At 37.5% G+C, this 19,013-nt stretch overlaps 1 protein-coding gene across 10 annotated transcripts in view; it reads left to right on the top strand.

Moving 5' to 3' along the window:
• Positions 1-19,013, top strand: part of CPEB3 (cytoplasmic polyadenylation element binding protein 3) — a 242,138-nt gene that overhangs the window by 123,317 nt on the left and 99,808 nt on the right. For 7 of the 10 annotated variants that reach the window (XM_072625177.1, XM_072625161.1, XM_072625170.1 and 4 more), the window contains 2 exons: positions 6,305-6,472; positions 8,494-8,583. The exons of 1 other annotated variant lie outside the window; for it this stretch is intronic. In XM_072625177.1, the coding sequence (XP_072481278.1) occupies positions 6,305-6,472; positions 8,494-8,583 (258 nt within the window). The remainder of the gene's footprint in view (positions 1-6,304; positions 6,473-8,493; positions 8,584-19,013) is intronic. 2 more of the 10 variants (XM_072625167.1, XM_072625172.1) reach the window with 1 other exon arrangement.

Here is a 19,013-nt window from a genome sequence, read left to right as displayed (position 1 = left end):
GTGTTAAGGACAGGACAGTAAGGTCAGCCTGACTTCCAACTGTGTGCTGTTTGAAAAACTATCCTTTGTCAAGGTTAAGTTTCAGTTCTCTCAAACAGATTTTAAAACAATCAATGGACAAGTTTTCTGCATATTCACTTTTAAACTTCCCTCTATTTAAGCGTATATTTAAACATTTTAGTTCTTGCTACTTCTGGGAACCTCAGGTGTTTAAAGCTGTCACACTGGTTAGACCTCTACCTGTTTCATGTGCTTATGGAACAACTCTTTAGCTAACTGAACCACATACCCTTGATCCTCTCTTTCTTATAGATTTTAGTTTTTGAAGTAGAATTTATCATGACTCTTAGAAGCATGTTGGCCTTAATGATGATAAAGATTCTGAAGCCTCTTATCTGATTAAAAATTATAACCACCATCACCTGTGGATTGAGACAGCAAGAGTCTTTCATATCTTTACCAGAAATACACCAAAGGAAGTAATCTTATCCAAACTTGACAAAGCGTTTTTCTCTAAGGTTTGCTTAGAGCAGGGATTCTTATCCTGGGCTCTGTGAACTTGATTTTTAAAAGCATTTTGCTATTTCTGTTTCAATATAATTTGTTTCTTTTGCAATCCTATGGCTTTAAATGCCTTTAAAAATGTTATTCTGAGAAGATGTCCAAAGGCTTTTTTTAACTAGACAGCCAAAGGCAGAGTGGTTCATTACACGCACACTCACACGTACATGCACACACCCACACCCCTCCTAGATTAGAAACTAGTCTTTTCCCTACTATGGGCCTCAGTTTCATGAACTGAAAAGCTAGAGGGTTGGAATTTTATGACTTCAAAAACTTGTAGCTCTAAATCATTTGTTACATGGTCCAAAGTTAGAGAAGATTAACTGTTTATTCCCTGTTCAACTTTAGTTTTACCAAGGAGCAAGAATGCTTTCCTTTAGCAGTGGGGAAAACAGAGGTAGGGACCTGACACCTCAAGGCCACATATGGCCATTTCCTTCTAGGTTCTCAAGTTTGGCTCATTGACCAAATCCAATCTTCATAGAATAAATCCCCCTAGTAAAAGGATTTGTTCAGTAAAACCTGGCCTCAGTCAAAAGGTTGCACCCAAGGACCTAGAAGGTCACATGTGGCCTTGAGGCTGCAGGTTCCCAACCCCTGAGTTATCGTTGTTATCTAACTGACTTGACACATATAGTTTAATTTGGCAAAACTTTATCCAGTCAAAGTTGTCCTAGAGGCAACTGAAGGCTTACGTTGAACTATTTGCGGAAAAATTGGAACTGCTGTTGTCTGGGCTAAGTGAGAAAGAAGACAGAAAAAGACAGAAAATGTAACCTGTGCTGACTTGACCTTAGAGGAATTTTAGTTTCTCTCCCAGTTGTGTTTTTAAAGTACATGGTAGAACTGTAGCTGGGAATTCTTGTATCAAGGTAAATTTAGTGGAGGGTAATAGTGGTGGTCAGAAATCAGACATCAACTAGGCCTGCTCCACAGCAGAAGTTATCACTATGTGAATCCAGACGGACGTATAATTCCCCAAACATTGGGGAAAAAAGCTATCGGTACTAACAAAGCTATATGTCAAATCTCCAGGAAATGGGAAGGTGGCGTACCAATTTCTCATACAAATGAAATATACATATTCACCTTAGCTCAAGGTGTGCTTTCTTTTTCACCACACTACCCCACTCAGCTGAATTTCCCCTGGGAACCAAGGAGAGGGGAGAGGTGACAGAATCCCAGGGCACTGGCAGAAAAAAAGGGCATATCTTTCTCCCCGCAGATACTGTTTGCCTGGGGAAAAAATTCCATTTTACCTACCCTAGATACAATTCTGATAAACTGGGCACTTCATAACCTCCACTAAAACTGTACTTTGATGTCTAGTATGAAGGTGACCTTGAGTTGTTGAAAGCTATGCTAGTGGAGCAGAAGCTCTGGCTGGTCTTGCCCATCTGGAATGACTTCAAGCAAGTGCTTGGCGATGCATCTGACAGCCATATTTAGAGAGTCTTATCACCCCACGAGAAGCTTAGCTACTAGGATTGACTTTTCTTTACCATGGGAAGATTATTTTTTGTCTGCAGAAATCATGGAAGATAATCTAATTGGAGCCAGGGGTGGTGACCATTTTCATCAGTAGAGGGAGTGCTCTCACAAATGAAAATAGGAGTCTTTTGAAGTGTTGAGATATGGCACAAGGCTACTTTAACCTCTGTACAAACTCCCATTGATCACTATGATATTCCCTGTTCTTTACCTTGTACTTGGGAGAAGGAACATGATGTAACACAAAGATCACTGGCCTTGGACTCAAGTGAGACCAAGTTTTGGAAGGTCTTTAGGACCCTGGGCAAGAGATATCATTTCTCTCCATCTCAATTTCCCTTTCTATTGAGGAACAATACACTTTCTTCCTAGGTGCATTTGAGCAATGCAGTTTGTTAAATCTTAAAGTCCTAGAGTGAGAGATGAAGCTCAGTTCCTTTTGTTGCCCCTGGAGAGAAGAACCAAAGGGGAGGAACTTGGCCTGAGGTGATCACAGGCTGCTTTGAAAATGATGAAAGGCTTTGGTGTGGGAGAATAAGGTAAACGCCTAGGCTGTGGACAAAAGTGCCCCCTGTCCTTTGAATACAGCTTCTCCACATTCAGGAGAGAAGAATATGTAATGCAAAGGACAGTTCGGTTCAATGACTGGTGCTTTGTAGTGCTTAGTAAAACTTTTAATGCATTATTCTTCTTAATAGGTTTATTTAATTTATTTCTAAAGTCATTGTTATCTAATTGCTGGATCAAATGCATTTGATTAGAAACTGAAAACAGATATTAAAAGCATAGCCCATTTAAGTGAAGAAGTTGCAAATGGTAAAATAGGTGTTTAGGAGTATATTTTCCACTTTTTATTTTATAATACGGGAATTGGAATTTTGTAGAATGATAGGATGTTAAAGGTAGAAGGAGCTATCTGTTCAATCTCCTTAAGAATATTCATATCTAAGCTATAATTTTATAAGGATCAACAATAAACAGTTACAAATAATCTCTAAGACTCGTTGGCTCTAAAATTTTCTTTGTAATTTGAGTATTTTAATTTTGGGTAAGGCAAATGGGTTGTAATTCCTTTATCCACTGGGATGTAGTAGGGTTTGAAATTCTGGTGAATTTTCTCATGGCCAGCTGCCAGCCTTAAGTAATTTAGCTCACAGTTGGTGCTTCATTGAATATTCTTCCCTTTAACAAAATCCTGGTGCAGGATAGGCTGAACAGGCACTGAACGGTGGTGGGGGAGGGGGAAAGAGGAGGAAGGAGAGAACTTCTTTGAGGGACTTGGGCTGAGCTCTGCCCTTCTCCACCTCTTCTGAACGTCTTTGACATGTTTTCACTGGGAAAAAAATGCTCAGAATCTGTTGTTGCATGATCGTTGTGGCCTTTCTCCTGCCTCCTCTGGCCTTTCTCAAAATATGTGTCCCATACAGTTAGACATTTTACTGAGGTTTTTTGGTCTTTCTTTTTGTTTTATGACTCTCCAGGAAAAGCAGGGCTAGGAAATATTCTTATTTTTAAAAATTTAGTAGAATTCTTAATACCACCTGATCACTGCCTCTATATAATTCAAGAATTGAACAGAAGTGTGTATGTATGGATAAACTGGTAACAATTTTGTTAATTCTTTTTAAATAAAGGAAAATTTAGATTCCATGCCTCTCTCTGTAGTTAAAACAGTGCTTTAGAATTTATCATTGCAGTGGAGAACTGTTGCCTGGGGTTAATTTGTGTAAAATAGACGAAAGAGGAAGACATTTATTGTATTCTTTTCTCTCAGAATGTACAATGCTGTAGAGCTCTCAGGGTGGAAGGAAGAAGAAGGGGAGATATGGAAAAGAGTGTATTTGTATATACTCATGTATACATACATAGTGCATATATGCATATACTTACATATCTATTCCAATACTTGGCTTATGTTTATGGCGGTAGTTTTGGAAAACTTTTAACAGTAGCTTCTTGGTCTATAAGTGTAGTGAGATCTTTAGTTTCCCCGTGAAACACTATAGAAAATCATATTTTTAACTTGATGGGAACTTAAGATTTTGTAAGTAAGTGGATACTATGAGACCAAAATGCTGCAAAAACCTAAAGGAAATATGTTCGCCTTAGAACATTCATATGTAAAAGTTTTTTTGTCTTTCGTGGGTTGTCAGGTCTGAAAGAAAGAAAAAATGCTTAACCTAGTAGCCTTGACTTCTGGTAATGAGCCTTTGTAGATATAAGTAGCCAAACTAGACCTTGGACAGTAGACAAAGTCTTCCTTAGGCTTGAAGTCTTTTGGCTTACTAGGATATGCCAGAAGTTATTTTTCACTGGCATAGCTCTCAAAACCCAGGGTCACCTCCATGCCACAATGAAGCATGAGAGTTGGGGTTTTGGGTAAATTCAAGATTTTACAGTATCAAGCCTTGTAGTGTTGTCTGTATTGTTTTTGTTAGCAGACTTACTTAGCCCAGTGTCTGGTATGTAGTAGTTTCTTAATAAATGCTTATTGATAGATTCTTGATGTATTCATTCTTTAACCAAATTGGGGGTGGTGGTACCAGGAAGCCTCTGAAGGAAGCTGTTCTAATTAAAGAGTTGGAAATACCTGTATTGGAAAATATGCATTCAGTGAATGTGAAATTAACTAAGACATATTAGTTCCTGTATATCTTATAGAATTGGTTGTGATAAAGTAATCTAATCACTTTAGATAAATTACATAGCACTTAGCACAATGCCTGGAACATAGTTAGTGCTTAATAAATGTTTATTGGCTAATTCAAAAATGAAAGACCTTGAATAGCTACAGATTTGCATCCAAGAATTAGCCTTCAGGTCTGCCTTTTACCATCCTGGAATTTTGAGTAAATCTAATTGTCTTAGCATAAGTGATACCATTACACTCCACTTATCTAGGGGTCATATTTTTGGTATCTTCAACCCTTAGGAATAATACATAAAATTCGCTGGAAATAAAAGGGAGGAAGCTGCAGAACATGAGGAGAATGAATGTTCCTAAGTTCTTACATTAAATCAGGATTTTACATTTGTGGGGAGAACTTTAATAATTCTTGCAGTTCTCAAAGTAGTTATCTGTATTTTCAACCCTACTAGGAGCCAACTACTTCTGGAAGGCTCTCTAGGGATTTATTGGCAGCCTGAAATAGATAGGGAAGATACAGAAATGTCTTGAATATAATGGATGCTCATAGTAATGCACTGAATGAAATCTTCAGGAAAAGGTTTAGCTCAGTAAACTCTGCTTAAGGAGACAGTCTAGTAGAAAAGACATTTTAGAAAGGTTTCCATCAAAAGGGATTAAAATAAAAATAGAGACGGGGTTCTTGTCCTCATTTTCATCTAGAAAATAACATCCCCCAGCCCCCAGAGTCATTTACTGTATGACTGAAAGACTACCAAAAAATTTGGGTTATAATGACATAAAGTGTTTGCAGGTGTTCCTGTACTTTGTTATTTTAGAATTCAAGCACAAAAATGTGGCAGGGTCTGGAGCAGGAAGAGTTCTCAGGGTTAAAATGTTAGCCCTCTTCAAAAACATTGTTCTCCTCTTTCCTCCAGTACTGATTTCCATATTTCATGCCTTCTTTGCTGTTACTTAATATTCCTCAAGTGGGACTAGGGAAGAGTTCTTTTAGTTGGTTATTAATACTGCTCTCCCTTATCTCTACTGGGGGCCATGTGAGCCCAGTTTAGAGTTTAGCTTTCTCAGTTCTCCATACCCCCAGTAGCAGGCAGTATTAGGTGCCTTCTCTTATTGCTGAGCCTCAGAAGAGCTTGAGAAGGAGACTCAAGAGGCTTGGACAACGAATAGATCCTCCTCCATTTAGTGTTAGCAAATTGAATTGAATTGAATGAACCACAAAAGATTTAGGATGCCATCTTCTAGTGTGGAAATTATCTGGAGAAAAAAAATTTTCTTGAAACCAGTAGGACTGGGGATAGGATAGAGGGTTTTATGTGAAGAGAAGTAAATATAGACGTTATTAAGTATAGCCCTTGAAAAGTTTGGACTTTCCCCCTACCCTTAGAGAAATAGCCACCTCTGCATTTACATAAATAAAGACACTGGAGGCTTTGGGGCACTGAGTGGTTGACTGTATAAAGACCCTGCTAGACTACTTATTGTGAAGAAATCTAGAAACAAGAATACATTTTTTTCCTAACACTGTAATTAGGGCTCCTAATTAAACACTTACTTTCCAGGAAAAATATTTAACTGTAGAAACTCCCCAATTTGTTTCAGGTCGGTCTTCTCTCTTTCCCTTTGAAGATGCCTTTCTAGAGGACAGTCATGGTGACCAGTCCTTATCATCAGGCCTGAGCTCTCCAACTCGCTGTCAGAATGGTGAAAGAGTGGAACGCTATTCTAGAAAGGTGTTTGTTGGGGGCCTCCCTCCTGACATCGATGAAGGTACCGTATGTGTGTTAATCAACATATGTAAGAAAGATTTGTCTCTGTATTTAATGTTAGCAATTTGAGAGTAGAAATTGTTTCATTCTTGACAGAGTGCCTGGTACATAGTAGGTGATTAATAAATGCTTGTTGATTGATTTAAAAAATAGACCATGCCCATTGTAGCTAATGGCCTGTTCTGTGGTCTGCCTAGGGTACTGGCTTATCATGCCTGGGAAAGGTCAGAATGGAGAGTGGTAATGTGTCATATGTAAAGCAGTAAGATTGATGTATGTATTCTTCCTGTGTAGACTTCCTTCATAGGGACTCAAAAGTCCTTCATGTAGACTTGCTTTCCAGAACCTCAGGGAAGGATCCTACATCATTCAGTTTTTGTACCTCATTTATAAATTTGAGTATGCTGATAATTTCCGAAATGCATTCAGCATTATGTATATATAAACGTGCATTTATATATGTATATATAATTATTTACACACTTATATGTAAGCATGACCAATGTATCCCTTACACAGCATGGTATTGTAGGTGAGGAGTCAGGAAGACCCATGATCAAATTTCGCCTCTGACACATTATGGCTATGTGACCTTTGGCAAATCATTTAACCTCTCAGTGTCCTAGGCAACTAAGACCTGCATTGATGTAGGGAGTTTCCTCTTCTGGGGGTTCCCTGTACCAAAGAAAACACAGGTCCAGTTTCTATCACCTAGATATAAACACGACTTACTTATAAGAGTGAAAACAATAATTAGGATAACTAGTTGATTAAAATTAGAAAATTTTATCATGAATAACTATATTATTTAGGTAACTAATAGTCCTAAGTAAAAACTTTCACTTTTGCCTAAAATTCAGAGTTTAAAAATAGAAAAGGGAAAATGAAAAAATAGTCAAGTATTAGAAGTGACTTAAAAAAAGTCTGTGTCAAGGTCAGTTTTAGTAGGTCTGTGACCTGCTTAAGAAAATCTTAGGAATGAATCCTTTTGGTAGGTCTTAAATATTTCTAGAAAATAGAATTTAATTTTTCAAAAGAAAAGAAGAAAATTACTTTGGAACATTAATACTGTAACTTGGCTGCTTTGTTAGTCATGAGTTCCTCATCACCCTTCAACGTTCTATGTGTTCTGGCAGAGGATGCATGATTATTTCTTAAGGATGTTAAAGGGGATTCTCTTAGAAGTGGATAAGGATTGGACTAGATGACCTTATGATGCTAATAATGTCTTTGGATTTATAAAGCGGTGTAGAGCTGGATGGAGCCTCTAATTATAAAGTCCTCTTCCTGGTTTAAAAATTAATCTCAGTTCTTCCCATAGCCTTGACTTGTTTGTTTTCTCCTCTCCAAAACAGAGATCTTCATTTGTTTCTGAAAGAGCTGCTAATTTCAAATCTAACTAAAGCATCATGGCAGATTATATTAATCCTCTGCCCTGAGTCAAAGAGTGTCCATCCAATTTACTAGGATTTTTAAAAATTGTTTTATTGAGGATGAGAGTACATGAACATGTGCTGTAATCAGTTAATGTATTTGTTTGTCTTAACGCTATTATTCCATGTACCTGTTAGGGAAACACACTTTTTTCTGCTGGCAGAAGACACTAAAAATGGGGAAAAAGTCTTGTAAAACTAGAATGTGATTTTCTATTTCAGAATTACTTAAGAACTATACTTTTTCATATTCTGTGCACCTTTGTTCTTTTCTGAAAATAACATAAAGCTCATTTTTTTAAGCTTGTTTTCCTCAAGACCAAAGTCTGTTTTCCCACCTTCTATGGTGCAGAAAGGGAAATCTGTAATACAAAAGTGAGAAACTGAGTTTTCATGCTTTTTAAGGGAATTAAGAAAATATTGAGTTAGTGCAATCTTATAGATAAGTTTCAGCTCCTCTTGTTAAGTGGCTTTAGGAAACAACCCTTAGGACATTTTTTTTTTTTCAAAGCAGGGATCTCTATTTTGCTGCTTGGCAATTTGAAGATTTCCCTTTCCCCCTCCTAAATATCCTTATTTGTTTTTGTAGATGAGATTACTGCCAGCTTTCGTAGGTTTGGACCTCTTGTGGTGGACTGGCCTCACAAAGCTGAAAGCAAGTCATATTTTCCACCTAAAGGTAATAAGCTTACATTGCCTATACAGCCTGTGTTTAGAACTAGTGTGACAATTCAATAAAAGGCAGCCTTTTAACTCTTGAAATGGCTGGGATTTTTTTTTAGTCTCTTATAAGGTGGTTGTTAATATATGTAGAGAGAGAAGATAGCAAGACCCTTTCTCCAACATCCTCCCTAGTGATTCCATAGTGTCCTACATGAGGAAGTAGAATACTATTGGGAACAGGCTTTTGGCTTATATTGATTTCTTTTGGAATGAATGTGGGGAAGGTGTGCTGAGATCTGTGGATCACTTTAATCAGTCTTGACCAAAGGCTGAATCCATCTCCTGGCCTAAATTCTGAGAATGACCTTGAGGTTCATCTTTTGGGGGAGAAAACAAGGGAACTTAATGTGTTTACAACTACTATTAACCTTGAAATGAAGAAACTCTCCCAACTTGGGGCAGAGGGGTGGGTGGTAAAGGTGATAATTTGAGGTGAATTTATCTTTATTTCCATCTATCAACATTGGGGCAACTTATCAAAGTCAAAGCTCTAGTACATGACTCTTAAAAATCTCCTGACTTTTTCTAGGTTGTTTTGGGGTTTGTTTTTGTTTTTACTCCTTTTAAAAGTTTTATGGTTGCCTTTTGTATTTGTATTGCCTTTTCTCCTTAACTTTCTCTACTCTCTCCCATACTGAACCCATGTTTGTATGGAGAAAAACATTTAAGCAAACCAACTAACACAACCATGGACAGCATTTACTTCATTCCACATCCAAAGTCACCCTCTCAACTAGGAGGAAGAAGTGTTGCATATCACTTCTCTAAAGCCAAAATTGTTCATTATAATTTATCAGAGTTGTTCTGCTTTTTCATGATATTATTTACATTTCTGTCCTGTTGCGTCCTTGTTGTGTCCTTGGTTATGCTTAATTCACTGCATCACTCCACGTGGGTCTGCCCACATTTCTTTCAATTTCTTGGATTCATCATTTCTTATAATAAGATAATACTCAATTTATATCCTTGGACAAGATCTTTTAAGTCATTTTCACTCAACGGGCATCTATTTTGTTTCCTTTTTTGTTTTTTGCCTCTCAATATTTTATTACAGAGAGGATATTTTTTCCGCTGTTATTAACCTCCTTGGATTATTCGTCCAGCTTTAGGATCACCTGGTCAAAAAGTATGAACAACCTAGTGACTTCTTATTTCCACATAGTTGAACTAATTCAGACGGAGACTTAGTGTTCCCCTCACACCTTCAGAATTTTTTTAAATTGCTTTTGCCCATTTGGAAATGAGGTGAACTTGGCTTATTTTCTTTTCAGTAGATTAAATCATCTGTTGTTTTTCTGGGAATAATAGTTTGTGTTAAACCCAGGGGACTTGATTTGGCTGACACTGGGGGGCATCACCTACTTGTACACTACTTACCAAGTGTTTGTTGCTTAAAATGACATTATCTTGTGGATTATCCTGAAAACAACTTTGGGAGGGGCAAGTGCTATGTTTTATTATGCAGCACCAGCTCACTGGCAAACAAAACAGGATGAGAAAACAAGCTTTAGACACAGTTACCCCAAATTCTGCAGGTCTTTTCTGTGCTTTATGTAGACTTAATTGATTTTTGCTCCATCAATACAAAATACAATGTGAAAAAAATAATTTTTGCCCCAGGTTGTGACTTTAACCTAGGAAGCAAAGACAGCATCTTGCTGATCTAATTGCAAGTGACTCAGTCTTCTCCTCTCACTGACTGCCTTATTCTGGAACTCTAAATAATTTACTAAGTGCCATCAATTTTTAACCTCTTTCTATAGAATTTCCTCATTTAAAAGACAAACAAAAAGCCAGCTTTGTTATTCAACAAAGGCTAAGCCAGTCTCCTATCTAAGAGGTAAATATGGCCCTGAGGATGATCTGAGGAAATAAGAGGAAATTTAGTCATCTTTGACTATAACAAGGAAGCAGCTTTCAGCAGGCTTTGGTAGAAGGGTTTTAATAAGAGAAAACAACCCTCGCCTTATGCCTTAGAACCTAAGGTAGAGGGTAAGCAAAGTACAGAAAAGAGAAAGAAAAGGCTTGTTATAATTATCACTCCATTCACAATTGAATCCTTGCCTGACTTTCTCAATTCATATCCCTTCCCTTTGCAAACTTTATGTCAAGTTAGCCTATTGCTGTTTCCTACATGCAAAATCCCCTCTCCTGCCTCAGAATCTTTGCATAGGTCATCCTGCCTTGTCTGTAATGAGCATGCCTCCTTCACCTTTCTATTTTAGGATTTCTAAAGCACAATTCCAGGCCTTTCTGGATTTCCATCTCCTCTCCAGTTGCTAGGGCTCGCTCCCTCTTGAAATTACATTGTATTTTCTTGATATTTACTTTGTATTATATTTATGTACAAGTTGCATTTGTACAAGACAATATAACTCCATCAGGGCCATAATTGTTTTTGTATCCTGGTACCTAGCTTGGTCCCCAGCACAGAAACACTTAATAAATGTTTGAACAGAATGTTGGCTATGGCTAATTAGTTCATTTTAAACTATTCAGTTTTATTTATATCTAGTTTCTGGCTATCTATTACTTGAGTAATTAGTAATTAGCAATCTAGCATATCTAGTAATTAGCAATTCTTCAGTGGGTATGCCTTTCTTTAGGTAGAGTTGAAATTGATCCCAAGTTTTTCTTAGTACATTTCAGGTTCATGAATAAAGAGGATCTTAGATCTAGAGGCATCTTTGGGGGTGACCTAGTTCAATATCTTCCTTTTCCTAGCAGCCTGAGCTGATGCTGCTTTTTGGGTATGGGTTGGACTAGCTGACTTGCTGCAGTCCCTTCCAATTCTAAAGTCTGATTGTGGAATTAACATGTCTTGGCCTTCTTAAATGTTTGAACAGGCCACAGTAGAGTCTTTTAAACTTCCCAGAACCTGAAGAGCAGAGGATATAGTGAAGTTGCATTGACTAGGCATGTTTCTAACAGGAGGGTTGCTGAGGGGTTTATGGTTCTACTTGTGACAGGCTCTTGTGAAGACAAGAAATAATGGTTTTTTATGGCTTTATCAGCAGCCCTTTGAGCACTAAAAAACAGGAAGGAAGAGTTTTTGTTCTTGGCTGAATTCTTTTCCTTTATATCCCATAAAGATGGAAGGACATTTTCAATTGAATCATTGAAAGCTCTAAAGAAAGAAAAGTGCAAGATTGATGGAAAAGCAATTTGATGTTTCCTGCTTCTGACTCTTATTAGCTTTGTGACCTTGAGAAAGTCACTACAATGCTGACGTTCAGTTTCTACCTGCGTAAAATAGTATCTGTTTCCGGGATCGTGGTGAAGATTAAAAGATTTAGAGCTGAAAGGGATTGTAGAGGTCATTGGGTCAAACCCTTTTATTTTACCAATGAGGAAACTGAAGTCCAGAGAGTCCAACTTGGACTTAATTTGTTTAAGTTCTTACAAGTATTTGACGGTATTTGAACCCATGTTCTTTGACTCCGAAGTCAGTGATCATTTTCCACTGTGCCTACCTGAAATGAGGGAATGCATTTAAGGTACTTTGGGATCCTTAAAACACCATGTAACTGTTAGCCATCTTGTTTGATAGGAATGTAGTTATTTTTTTAAAAAAAGTTTAATGAGTAAGGACCATTGAAGAGATTACTATGGGAATTAATCTTTTCAAAAATGAATTTATATAAGCCTCCCTCAGTGATAACAAATTTAATGCTTTGAAAATGTGTATCAATAGTGTTTTCATTTTGAATGATTGCTAAGTTGAAAACACTTCAGTAGGAATTGTATTTTATCTTCCTTATAATACATTGTTAGACACTCAAATATTTGTTAGTTGAATAAATAATTCATATAGTTACAGTTAAATCTGACTTCATTCAGAATACTCTCTCAATCCATATCCTGCCCATTCTTCAAAATGTAACTTAAGTCCTCTTCTAACTAATCTTCTCTCTATCTGAGTTTACATCACTGTTAGTACTATGACATTAGTACCTTCCTAGATACTGGTTTTTTCTCTAATTGTCTGTTATATAATGTAAAGGTTTGTGTACTGTCTTGTTCGCTGATTGCTTCATGTGTGTCTTGGCTCCCCAAATAGATTCTAAGCTCTTTTTGAATCTTGATATCTGCAAATGCCAACCATAGTGCCAAATTACATAATCAGTAATTGGAGAAAAAAATTCCTTGGTTGATTGATACAGGAGTGGAACAAGCAAGAAAAGATGGTAGACCTTTTTCTGTCATGCAAGTAGATTTACTCTTTTTTTTTTTCTTCTCCATTACAATGGGAAATGGAGAAAAATCTCTTGTCGTATGATCCTTTCTTATATCTTTAAAGTATGAGGCAATTCTCCAGGGAAAGAAGAAGCAGCATCAAATATGGTAGGGTTCTGCCAGAGTGCAAATATTTTAAAATTATTTTCCTTTTGCTTGATCATAAAATGGAACCCAAGTCTCTTCTGAATTTAATTATGAATAACCAGAAGGAAATTTAACTCTACATCTTTCCAAAACATTGAAGATTTCTTTTATATGTTTTTAGCTCTGGACTTTTGTACTAAAGTGAAACTATGTCTCTGTATGTGTGTGTGTGTGTATATATATAAATATATATGTATTTTTACATGCATATATACATACGTATACATATATATTATAAGCACACATATAGGCATATTCCATGAAAGTAGAGTCATCTTAAATATAACCAAATCTCATATGGTATTGTAATTGTCTTAAGTGATTTGAATTTAACCAGAAAAAAAGAGATGATGAAACATTACAAGTGATCACATTGCATTGGAAGCAATTAATACAATGTTTATTGAGTGATTAATATAAAGCCCTATACCATGCAATGCTGGAGAGTACTAGGCAGCAGTAGGAGATACAATTCCAGGTTGCCAGTTAATATATTTGAAAAGGTAAGAACCACTGTGAAAGTTAGCTAATGCTCTAAGGTAGTATATGGGCATTGCCAAAAGGATGCTACAGGCAGTAAGTTTCACAAGATCTTAAAAGAAGAAAGATGACTAAGGCTAGAACGATTTAAGGAAGGATTCATGGAAGAGGTGGACTCCATCTCAGCTTTAAAGAATGGGAAGGATATAAGTAAAGAGGAAAGTGGGAGGAGAGCATTTTATAGAAAAACAGTACTGAAGTAGGCTTTATATGATGCATGTTTGCTTGGGAGGAACAGTGACAAGGACAAACCTGAATGGAGTCTAGGATTTATGAGATTATAAGGGCAATAATCACAATAGGGGCAGTGAGAATGATAAGAAAGGGATGGAAGACAGAAAATTGCGGAGGGAGAATCCAGTGGTCTTAGTAATTGACCAAACGTGGGGAAAAGGTGGAGGAACCAATCTTTATTCCCTGGGAGAATGATGATAGCTTTAAGGGGATGGGGTAAGGGAGGGAGGGAGAGAAAGACAGAGAGAGAGTGAGTGTGTCAGACTTATTTTAGGAATTTCAAGGAGAGACCAGTGAGCCTAAGCATGAACACTAGTTTTGTCCAAGAGATATACTAGTTTGATTTTAGTCACATTTAGTTCAAGGTAATAGAATATCCAAGTGAATGAATATTCCCATAAAATGTTATGGAACTGACAGCTGAGGAAAAGATTAGGACTGGAGAGACCTTTTGAAAAACTGTTTGCATAGAGGTGGTAGTTAGAACATGGGATTGGATGAACCTCTGAAGGAGAGAATGAAGACAGAGTATGAAAAGGAGGACCAAGGCTTGAATTTTGAGGAACACCGACAGAGAAGAGGCAAGGAGAGCTTATTAAGGAGATATATGAGAGGAAAACCAGAGGCAGCGTGACCTCTTGAAGAGAAAGCTGAATTTTGTCAGGAAGACCTGAGCTTGAGTCATCTTTCAGATGTTTTACCAGCTATATAATCCTCAGCAAATTATTTGCCCCTTCTGAGCCTCAGTTTCCTTACCTGTAAGAAAAGGATAATAGTACCTAAGTCATGAAGTTTTGTATGTGAAGAGCCTTGTAAACCTTAAAATATTATGTAATGAAAGCTATTCTAAAGCCGTAGAAAGCAAGGGAAGGGAGGGTTTCAGAAAGACTGTGGTTAGTAAATAATGGCTGTCATTGCAGAGGTGTCAAAGAGGATGAGGGTTAGATAAAGACAGACTTTGGATCTGATGATGAGGAAATTCTTGACCTTTGAGCATGCAATTTCAGAAGAGTTACAGGAATAGAAGCCAGACAGATTTCAGCTGACATTCATTTTTCCAGGACAGGAAGGAAGCAAGCAGTAGTAGACTGTTGTTGCTCACAATACTTAGCCTGTGCCAAAAACTTTGGGAATTTTCCTTCCCTCCTGTGTTTTGGGCCAACCTGACTTTAGGTCCAGAGTGGCTTTTCTCTCAAGTACCCCAAGGCAAAGTTACTGTGGCTGCCATCTAACCAGGTGACTAAGATATAATTAATAGCAGGGAAAAGAACAGAGACAAAGTCTCCAGGCACTGGAATCTAATGGCCAAGATCCAATGAGCATCTGAGCTCTTAGTAATAAGATCTTCCATTGCTGGAGGAATGGAGTAGAGGAAGGATTAAGTACAGGCAGGCAACAGTGGAGCAAGATACCACCAGAGAAACAGCGTGGGACTGTTTTACGTGTTGTGAGCAATTTCTGTTAGGGTAGAGAGAAATAATAAAATCCAAACAAGATAGGTCTGTTGTATGAAGCTGTTGATTTGCACAGCACCTTTTGTCCTTTATATGCTCAAAGCCTGTCTTTGAAGTGGTGACCTATGACTAGGGCACTAACCTGCCATACTGAAGACATGACAGCACCTTGATACTGCAGGTCTCATAGACGACCTCATGGAGAGTCCTACATCATTTGGTGTTATTTTCCCATGTTCAAAGGTGCTAGAGAATTTCTGTCCTTTCTTTCTGTCATGGTTGTTAAGTTAAATTTCATTAAATCTCAGTATTCTCTCAGCATCAGCTTTGCAGTTGATTTATTCCTTACTTGCTCAAAGAGGAACAGTTTATACTTTGTGAAAAGTAAAGAAAGTTGTTTTCCCTGTTTTCCCATCATCCATGGGAAAGAAGAATCAGTTTAAAATAAATTGTGAGCAGGTGAACTATTTTGGTATTTTTGCAAGGCTGATCTCTATCAAAAAGTGAAGTGGATGTTATTTGTGGCACTCCCTGGTCATTTATGCTCTCTCATCCTCAGAAAGTGTCCTTCAGTACTTTCTTCCTTGTAATAGTCTGTCCTACCCATGTATTGTGAGCACATCAGAGGATCTGTCATGGGCCAGGGCTCCAAGTCTTAACTGGCCCTTTTCATATAATGGGAGTGAGCAGTTTATCTGGATAGCCAGAAACAGTGTAGTACAATGGCAAGTGTGCAGAATTTGGAGTCAGCTCAGATTCTAGTTCTTCCACTTATTGCCTATGTGATTTTAATCAAATGATTTTGACTCTCTAGGCCTCAATTTTCTTATCTTTAAAATTTGGAGGATGGACCAGATGATTCCTAAGGCCCCTTTCAGCTCTATGTCTATGATTCTCTGTTCTCTGGCTTCACGAATCATCAAATGGAGCTTTTGAGCCTCAGTTTCTTTACTGGGGTGTGTCAAGACATTTTCCTATGCATTCCTGAGTCTTCTTTGGCCCATAGCCTTTCCTGGCCTTCCTCCTTCACTGTTTTTCAGAAATGGCAACCTGCAGCCAATCAACAGACATTTTGTATTTTTGACACTGAGCTGAGGATATGAAGACAAGAAATAAACTAGTTCCTGCTTTCAAGAGCTTCTCTTCTGTCCTGGGAAACAACATATACACATATAAGTAAATTCGAATTACATACAAGATAATGGGAGAGATCAATTAATAAACATGATGATGATGATCATGATAATATCCTTCATATGTAATAACACGTAGGACCATGTGTAGAGTATGTGCCTTTGAGTTTTTCTAATAGAGTGAATGCATAATCTCTGACCTAACCTCTCACAAAGGCATGGTGTTTATATGTAGCACCATACTAGTTTGTGACCACAGAGAAGAAGAAATCTAACAGCAGACTCAACATTAACACTGTACTCTTAAGTAATCGAACTAACCAACTACATAGCAGTGTAGGAGAGATTGAATGTTGCGTGGGATGGAGAGCCAACCTCAGTGAGGAAGACAGAAATTAAAATCCCCTTTCTGACATATACACCTTGTATGACTGTTACCCATTAAGGGCCCTGATTATATAAAATATATAAAGTTACAGGTGTTCGTTGGTAAAGGGATTTCCTCCCTGTAAATTCCTTACAGTAATAAAATCACTGTTTTGTCTCCCCCCGCAAGTTATTAATACATAGAATTATAGAACGTTAGAGCTGGAATGCACCTTAGACACCACCTCCAAAAGCATCTGAGGTATTGTGGAAAGAGCACAACATTTGGACGCATGGGAAACAAATACATTCCAAGACCTTTATTATAACTCTGTGATTTGGGGCATGTAGCTTATACTCTCGTGCTTTCGTTTCCTCATCTGTTAAACAGGGATTTAGCCAAAATGAATATCTGAATTGAAGTCCCACCTTTTGACTTTTAATGACTATATGACCCTCCGTGGGCAAAACATTTAATTTCAGTGCCTCAGACATTTTTCTAAAGCTAAATTGGAGAGTAGGTGCAAGTCTGTATTAATGGGGGTTTTTTCCTAGGAGTTCCCTATACTGAAGGAATCATAGGTCTGGTTAAAAGGACTTTTTGAACCAAAATATCAATGTGAATCTTAATTCAAAATCCAGTCTTTTAGTAGTAAGGCTGAAGAAACTGAGAAAGAGATGAAGTCATGTACCCCAGGCTTCCAAGCACACAGTATTTTGTTACATATCCCTGTATCTCAGTCCCCAGGCTAGCTCTAGTGTTCTTTTTGATAAACTATCCAAGATGAGGGAGGAGAAAAGAAGGATCACCAAATAAATCAGTTTTGTCACATGGAAGACATGGGAACATACACTTTATTATTTCCTTAAAACCATTCTTTAAATCTGGCTTTAAGAATATCTGAAGGAAGTGAAATTTTCAAAAGTAATTTTTTTTCTTTTCCAGAATAGCTCAAGTAGAAATCAGATGTTTTAAGCAATAATTCCAAGGCTTTTTCCCTCATGAGATTATGTAAACTAATCAAGTCAAATTGTGAGGCAGAATGATTTTAATCTCCGCTTTTCTTAACTACTTGCAAAATGCAAGTAGCTTATGTTGAATTTGCATCTTCTCCATAGCAGATAATGGCACCAGCTCACTAGTCACATGTGCTCTGAATATTTGGCAAATCTTCACTCACTGGTGGGATCTGAACCACCTGTCCACACATCCTTAAAATATTCCATTTGACTATAGCTTTGCTTCTGAAGGTTTTACCCATAAAACTACAGAAAATGTGTTGTAACTGAGATAATTTGGCTTCAGAGAGTTATTTCCCAATCAGTTAATTGCTTATTAATTACCTCTGGCCACTCGGCATTGTTCATTGCCAGAAGTTTGAGCAGTAGAAAGAGACTCACTTTCTCTAATTAGGCATTGACAGACAGCATTGTGGTGGAAAGAAGAGTGGATTTGGAGGCTCAGGCACTTTGCCTAAGTCTCACTTTCCTTTTCTGTCAAATGAGAAAGGTAGAGTAGGTTATCTCCAAAATCCCTTTGAGCTGTAATGTCCTATGCTTCTATGATGCATATAATCTGAGAGACTAATACAAAATAAGTGGAGACAATTGAGGGGAACATAATAAAACATCTGGATGTGTATTATAGTATTCTGAGTGCAAGAGACTCAGGGACTACTTCCCTTTGGCTTCCTTTTCTCTGTATTATTTAATTAGGGAAGGCTTTATGAACTTGTCAAGATGGGCTAAGGAAAGCATTTTATTAATTGGGTGAAATCTGGGAGAAGGCTGAGTAGCAGATATATCCTTGTCTCTAAAATATTAAAGAAGCCAGCCAGCTACAGTGATCAGGCAAGCAAATTGATCAAGGATTCTAAAGTAGGATTGAGGGAAACCTAAGAGGTCATTTAATCTGCTCTTCTTGGCTCAAACTTGGGAGGTCTGATTGATGGTTTTAAAAGTAAGGGTTGAGTACCTTGGTCATAATTGAATATGTGCAGAAATGAACACAGTGATGAAGATAACCTTGGAAACAGCCTTTGGAAGAATGGGAAAGTTAACATATCTAGCAGAGGAAAAGAAATTAGGTAGTAATACAAATGACTGGTCACCCTCTATTAATTCTTCAGATGATTCATGCTGGTGTGGCTCAGATCATACCATGCCTCCTTGTCTTGTTAAGTTGGTCTTTGTGAGTTGCTGTTGCCTCAAATTTTCTTTTATCTTTCTGTCAGTCAATCTTTTGGTGATGATACTCTCCAGATTGAGTTAAACAA

Source organism: Notamacropus eugenii, chromosome 1, assembly GCF_028372415.1.
Source record: "Notamacropus eugenii isolate mMacEug1 chromosome 1, mMacEug1.pri_v2, whole genome shotgun sequence".
Taxonomy (NCBI): Eukaryota; Metazoa; Chordata; class Mammalia; order Diprotodontia; family Macropodidae; genus Notamacropus; species Notamacropus eugenii.
The sequence above is the reverse complement of the archived record's forward strand: the minus strand, read 5'-3'. Positions and strand labels throughout refer to the sequence as shown.